The sequence below is a fragment of the Nicotiana tabacum genome, chromosome 23, assembly GCF_000715075.1.
Source record: "Nicotiana tabacum cultivar K326 chromosome 23, ASM71507v2, whole genome shotgun sequence".
NCBI lineage: Eukaryota > Viridiplantae > Streptophyta > Magnoliopsida > Solanales > Solanaceae > Nicotiana > Nicotiana tabacum.
The window spans coordinates 106532868-106540103 of NC_134102.1; the positions used below are offsets into that span (position 1 = coordinate 106532868).

Below are 7236 nucleotides of genomic sequence, written 5' to 3' on the forward strand. Positions count from 1 at the left end.
TTTTGAATATTGACTTCTTAAAGAAATAGAAAGTTAGGACAAAGAACCTAGATTGTAAGTCAATTTAACCATACACACAACAACCAAGTCCACAAAGATGGCTAATTACAAGACACTAAAACATCAGTTGTCAAGATAAATAACTCCAACACAACTTCAAGCTAAAGCCAAAATATGATAACAGGTAGACTTGGCAGAACCCCAGATGTATATATATAATGCTCAACCTGCCTTGAGATTTCCTCTCTCTGGTCGATTATGGTACTAACAGCCGAAAATTCACCAAAGTGAAACTAAATATTGCATGTTAATACGAAACCAAAAGTTCCAAATTGATATTCCTAATGAATTTCTGCCACTGCAGATGACACCAACCCTTCACCAAGCTGCCACACCATTTTGCAGAGGCACGATTTTCAGAGGAAAATAACTCTAGAAACTTGAACAATGGAGTCTAGCTATATAACATTAGCTAGCAGCAGTACGAAGAAACAACTAAAGCAGAACAATCCATTTGGGTACCAGTTAGAATACTAGGTATCATAATATTAAGACATTTCCATCCTAATGTAGGAACAGCATAGGTTCGATAAGGGTACAGGAAATCCAGAAGTGCCAAAGCAGAGGAAGCCTCCGCGCAGTTCTTCAAATTAACTGGTTCAATATTCAACCATATTGCATAAAGCAGAAACCTCACCGCCACTCCCAGTCTTCAGCAAATCAACTTCAACATTTGCTAGGCAGGCCTCAGCCCACTAAGATGGCACTGTGTACACAAGATATGCTAGTGTGAGCTCCGGAAAAAAATTGATCAAATAACCAACAAATAAATAAACCATAAGACCACATAATGCATAGAATATCTCAAAAGCAATAGAATTTTAAGAGGAATTATGATTCTATTTTTGTACCATTACTGTACCATATCACGGACCACTTCAAGAAACATAATCCTAAAGAAGTCATGCAAATCCTAGTAGGCACCGAGGGTTTCCAGGATATGGAGTACGAAATATACTTAATTTTCTTTTGTATGAAAGAAATTCATTGTTCCAATCTCAAACGGATATGGCCCACACCTCTACACTCTCCACTAAAATACCAAAGCTTGGTTCACCAATAAGATTTCAAACTTGTGACATGCACCAACCACATATCCTGCAATGTACTAGTTTTTTCGTTGAACCAAAGCCTTGGGAATAATCCCAAGAAGATTCTTTTCTCATTGCAATTGCAGGTATGCTCACAATCAGATTCACAACAAGAAGAAAAGGCAAACATCGAAAAAAAGCCAACAAAGCTTCAGAAGTAAACATCAAGGACATACTGTATGTAGAAGTATCAATCTGCTCAGGAAGTTCTTTAATATCCACTTCAAACCTCTCCTGAACCTACAGTAGGTGAAAGCATAAGGAACTGATGTTAATACGGATGGCATTATAAATAATAACAGAGCCCCAAAAAAAATTGGAGGTCTGACTCTCAACCTGATTGAGAACATCAGAATCTGATGCAGAGGACACAAATGTTATGGCAAGGCCTTTGGTTCCAAATCTACCAGCTCTTCCCACCTATCAGTATCATTCAAGATTAAACCATAAGACTACTTGGACAAGATCAGAATTCAAAACTTGAAAAAAATGAGTTTCAGGACAGATAGGACATACTCTGTGAAGGTAAGTATCTGCGGAATCTGGCATGTCATAGTTAATGACAATGTTAACCCTTTCAATGTCTATGCCTCTCCCAACCAAATCAGTCGCCACAAGAATTCTCTTGTGCCCTTCCTTGAAACCCTTGTAGCGTGTCAATCTATCAAGCAGACAAGAAAAGAATTAGCTTACATAACATGCAAATAAAAGATGTTAACAGCAGCATAACATGATTACCGGTCCCTTCTAATACACAAACACAATAGCCTTCAAGAAATCAAATGAAATGTATGCACAAGCAAATAACTCCAAAGGAGAGAAGGGAAGATTTGAAGAGGTGCAAAAAGATTAAAGAAAAATGCTTCTGAACCTTGTTCTTCTAACACAACTAATACCACAATCCTAGGGGGGAAATGGAATCTTGTCGAGGAACTGATAATCTCATTGATACTAGACTTCTCATGGTCACAAACAATTATTAAAATCATTATTCACATTGAGTAAACACTGAGGGGTCATTTGGTAGGATGTATTAGGGAAAACAATACATGCAATAGCTTTGGCATTATTATCCCTTGTTTAATAGTGTTTTTCAACCTAGTTCTAAACCCTATTCAGTACTATTCTTATACATGGCTTTGCCATTAGCAATACCATGGTTTTTAATACATGGATAAGCATGTGACAGAACTGCCCTTAAAACCCTTTTTCAAAGAAGTTTACGCAGGTTAATGCATGGAGGGTATTTCTGTAAACAAACAATTTTATTAAAAAAATATGCAATGCATGTTATTTTTCATACACAAACCAAATAATAGATAAAAAATAATCTCAGCATAACTAATCCAGCATAACTAATCCCAACATTATTAATCCCAGCATTATTAGTACACTCTATTCAGTACTATTCCTATAGAGCCTACCAAACGACCCGAGTGCATAAACAGATAACATCGAGAGAAGTTGAACCAGAAGTCAGGCATACCTTTCTTCCTGAGTCATGCCAGAGTGGATGCAGATAGCTGGAAAATTACACTCCACAAGTAACTTATTCAACTCTGCTGCTCTGCTCACGCTCTTGACAAAAATAACAACTTGGTTGAAGTCCAAAGCATCCAACAGGTCATTCAGCTTACGGTTTTTTTCAGTTTCACTCAATTTGATGTAGTGCTGCCACCAAATAGAAGCAACTTCAGGAAGGTTGTGATAAGTAATGAAATGACGGCAAAACATTAAGCTTCAACAATGTACCTGTACAAGTCCATGCAGGGTCAACTTGGCCTCATCATCAACATAAATTTCCATTGGCTGAAAGGAATAAATGTTATAGTAAAGGATATTAGGAGCTTCGTGAGCTAAGGGAATCTGATTACGAAATGAACGATGGATGAAGATCCTCCATCTGTGAATTTTCTCCTTGCAGCTTAAGAGTAAAAGCACCCAACCAGTCCCCCATGTTCAACATGTCTTTCTACAGCGCTTACCAAAAAGCTTCCAGTAGGACTCCAAGCATCAACCTCCCAGATTAACCCTTCTCCACTAACATCCCCACCCTCTTCACATCCATTTCCACACTAAAGATCTTTCCCACCCCTCTTTACATCTTTAACTATGGGACAAGAACATGGAAGAACAAAGATGACAGACAAACCCAAGAAAACATAGAACTACAACCTTAATGGAAAAAATTAGCTGCAAAGCACAGCTTTTACAGCTACCAGCTCCAAAGACACCTCATCTTTGTTCACTTCCCCAGTAAAATTAAGTTTAGACAATGGTTATACCAAAAAAAAAAATACACTATATTATTGCCTGCAGAAAGCTGAAATTATGGGAAAACGGTAGACTTCTAAAATCAAGAACTGGCCACAGGACATTACATCTTGCATGAATTTCTTGCAAACCGGGCGAATCTCCTTGCTGAGAGTTGCAGAAAACATCATGACTTGCTTGTCATGAGGAGTCATTTTGAAGATTTCCTGCACGTCTCTCCTCATGTCTGCATATGCAACAGAAGTACTTAAGAAAAGTATTACCAAAGAGTAAAGATGATAGTAACTCTAGCAGAGAAAGTTATGTAAAAAAAAGCTTAGCTAAGACATACCAAGGGATTCAAGCATCTTGTCACATTCATCTAGTATAAAATGCCTCACATTCCTCAAAGACAGGTCCTTGTCTCTTGCCAATGCAAGTACTCTTCCAGGAGTTCCAACGACAATATGTGGACACTCATTCTTCAGCAGCTCCTTATGGAGTTTGATGTTGACACCACCATAGAAAACAGCAACCTTGATATCGGGCAGATATGTGCTGAACCTCTCAAACTCATGACAGATCTGCAGATAGTGTAATTAGTTAGCAAATTAAACATACTTTTTGGTCAGGTTAGCAAATTAGACATCATTTAACCTCGTATGAATGAAAAACAGAAAACTTGCAGATCAGAATACATGCCTGATAAGCTAATTCCCTAGTGTGACATAGAACCAGGGCAGCAACCTGACCAGCAACAGGTTCAATCTGTTGCAGAGTTGAAAGAACAAAAACAGCAGTTTTGCCCATTCCAGATTTAGCTTGGCATATAACATCCATTCCCAGAATAGCTTGTGGAATACACTCATGTTGCACTGATGAAGAACCAAATACATTGGAGCCAACGAGACCTCAGTTTCAGTTTAAAAATTTTACCATTGTACATCTCCAAATTAGTAGTGGTAGGAGTAATTTACCTGAAAACAGAAGATAGAAAGAAGTTGTCAAGAACAACCTAGAAGGAAGAATATTACAGTCTAAGGAGAACAGAAAATGTAATAAATCAAATCAGCCAATAACGCCCAGCACGAAACTAGTTTAAACCCCACATATGGCCACTCTATATCCCCTTATAAATATCTTCTTGTACTGGTAAATTGTCACTTGAGGGAAATTGAGATTCCTTTAAAACTAGAGGTGCTCAAAATCTAACACCACTCCATACACAAGCGCAACAAGCCAAAAGGATACAATTCTGCATCTACTGATTTTTCAATAAAAAGGAATCAGGCACGGCATAGAACACATGATCCATGTTATCATAGCTTATTTCTTCTATTCAGCACAAAAGACCACCCCCCCCCCTCCTTTTTTGCTTGATTCAAAGGAAAGAGGAAACTAAGCACGGAATATGCTTTGCACTCGACCGTAAATCCTAAATCCTTGTACTTATCCACATACCAACAGTAGCATTATTTTGGTGAGGAAACGCAAGCAAACATATATTTATTTTTACACACTTATTAGCTTCAAATTAAAGAAGATAAGACTGCAGGAAGAGAATGCTTAGAAGAGGCCACCGCAAATAAATTCAAAGATTTTATTATCAATTTTTTACAGGAAAGTACTGAAATCGACAATTTTATTAGGAAGGAAAACATGTCCAGGTACGAGATAACTTGCCTTCAGAAGGATGCTCAAACCCAGAGTCCACAATAGCCCGCAATAGCTCTGGCTTTAGAAGAAAATCTCTGAAACCCGAACTGTGAATACCAACATAACCCCTGCATCCACCAAATAAGACAATAATATTAATACTTGATTCAAAGTATACAAAAATTCTAGCTTGACAAAGCAGATCAAAGGGGGTCACAGAAATAAATACCACCTAAGTACTGATCAAAAAAGAAAACCCTTGAGAAAAATAACAAAAAATTGACAAGTTTGAAAAGTGTCAGATAGACATCAGACTATCGCAGCACCATGGAAATATTTATAGAGCAAATACAAAAAAAAATTGTCAATAAGAACATAGATAAAGAATGTACATCAATCAATCAATCATTTAAGCCTCCACCCAAACTAGTCAAAATTAACTATCTGAATCCTTGATATTTCAATCTACTCAGACCTGCCTCTTTTCATTACTAATATTTGACCTCTAAAAATATAAAAAAAAATGAACTGCCTCTACTGAGGCTCAATCACAAACTAGCTAAGTTTGGCTATATTATTCCTCTATATATATTCTACTCTATTTAGGCAAGTTCGATTCCATACCAATAAACAGATGAAAAGAACATATGAAAAGGTCATAAAAACCTCTAATTCTTAACTATACACAAATCAATAACACAGACAAAAAAAAAAATTGAGATATAGGCTTATTCAAGCAGGAAAAAGATCAGAAAACCAAAAAAATGAATTTTTAAGCAGCCAAAAATTCTCAAGCACGTAGCTTACCCAACATAAAATACGAAAACAAAAGCATAAAGGCATAATTTCAATCAACTAACTAGGTAGGACCAAACCATAACGCATGAACATAGGCTTCATAACTATTTTACAAAATACTACTAAGAAATACAACAAACCACTAAAAAACATTGACGTAAGCCTAAAATTAAAGAAAATAGTTTCCACTGTAAACAAGTTAAAAAAAACAGAAATATTTAATATCGGCGTGAAGATCTCACTTTTTGGCGGACTCGCCGTTGACTTTTCCGGAGAAGGAATCATGGAGTTTTTCATCATCTTCTTCATAGTCGAGAAGCTCCTCTTCATATGCATCGTTCTCCTTGTTCTCTCCCATTCTTTTGCTATGAACTATTACTACAGAATACGCCAGATCCAATCACAAAATATCAGTAATTTAAAATCGAAGTAAACTATTACGTAAAATATGGATATATGCGTACAAAAATCAGAGATTTGAGAGGAAAGTTGCTTTTACCTTACAGAATCTCAGAGAAAAGTTGGATCTTGGTCGGGGAAATTAGGGCTAGGGTTTCGGAAGCGTCTGCAGAAAAAAAGTTAGGACAAAAATAGGAAAAATAAAAATCGTATGCGAGAGTAGAGAGGGATAGGGTTTTGTGGTATGGGGCAGGTTATACATGAGAGGATGCTGAAAATTTTGTTGACGAGTTTGTCCTTGGCTCCTTCTACGAATTTGTACCTAGTCGGCTTAGACTATGGGGATATTCTGGACATTTTAAATTTTAATATCTCCCCTTCTGAAAAAAAGTCCTTTTTCTTTTCCGTTGATGGAGATTCCCTTCTGTCCTTAGTAAAATTTGCTATTTTAAGCCTTTGCAAATAACGAAAAGAAGATTCCCTTGTGACATTCAATATTATGATAATCAATAATCATGCGCTTAGACTAAGAAAAAGAGCACCATAACACAAGAAAGAGAGCCTTTTTTGGGCTAATATAGAAAAACTCGTGGTAAATTTTCAGAAACGAAGCATAAAGATTCCATTTTGACTTTCAATAAAGTACCTCGTTGCAGAGGCGGAGTCAGGATTTAAAATTTATGGTTCTGAATTTACAACAGAACCTATAGCTCGTTAGTTACTGGGTTCGTAATTAAGTATTTATACATATTTAATACATTTTCTAGTATAAACACAGGATCTAAGTAAAAAATTACTGGGTTCGTCCGAACCCGTAGATAACACCATCCCTCCGCCCTTGCCTCATAGTAGACTTCTATAAATCAAGAAGCAAATTGTATTCAGCTCTTATTCCAAGTTTCAATAATAATATTTGAGCTAATCTCAGTTGAAGCCCTCATTTTCATTAGATATCCAATGAAGTAGGAGCTTACACCTT

General features: G+C 36.7%; 1 protein-coding gene across 4 annotated transcripts; it reads right to left on the minus strand.

Moving 5' to 3' along the window:
- Positions 1–6496, minus strand: LOC107767550 (DEAD-box ATP-dependent RNA helicase 15). Of its 4 annotated transcripts, none has more exons than XM_016586587.2 (12): positions 6358–6496; positions 6101–6236; positions 5088–5188; positions 4107–4279; positions 3757–3988; positions 3533–3651; positions 2904–2960; positions 2638–2822; positions 1668–1812; positions 1488–1571; positions 1328–1391; positions 1–766 (listed from the first exon to the last, which is right to left on the minus strand). In XM_016586587.2, the coding sequence occupies exons 2-12, from the start codon at positions 6214–6216 to the stop codon at positions 756–758; spliced, it is 1287 nt and encodes a 428-aa protein (XP_016442073.1). In that variant the 5' UTR covers positions 6217–6236; positions 6358–6496; the 3' UTR covers positions 1–755. The 4 variants fall into 4 exon arrangements, with proteins under 4 accessions (XP_016442073.1, XP_016442074.1, XP_075101349.1 ...); XM_016586588.2 differs by having other exon boundaries at positions 4107–4381; positions 6358–6481; XM_075245248.1 differs by having other exon boundaries at positions 6101–6230; positions 6358–6480.
- Positions 6497–7236: the final 740 nt, after the last annotated feature.

Coding starts and splice junctions, on each gene's coding strand:
- LOC107767550 (XM_016586587.2), bottom strand. CDS start 6,216: ATGGGAGAGAACAAGGAGAACGATGCATATGAAGAGGAGCTTCTCGAC. Junction 1,813..2,637: donor GGCATGACTCAGGAAGAAAG/GTATGCCTGACT, acceptor TCTGCTTGATAG/ATTGACACGCTACAAGGGTT. Junction 1,572..1,667: donor CAGATACTTACCTTCACAGA/GTATGTCCTATC, acceptor TGATACTGATAG/GTGGGAAGAGCTGGTAGATT.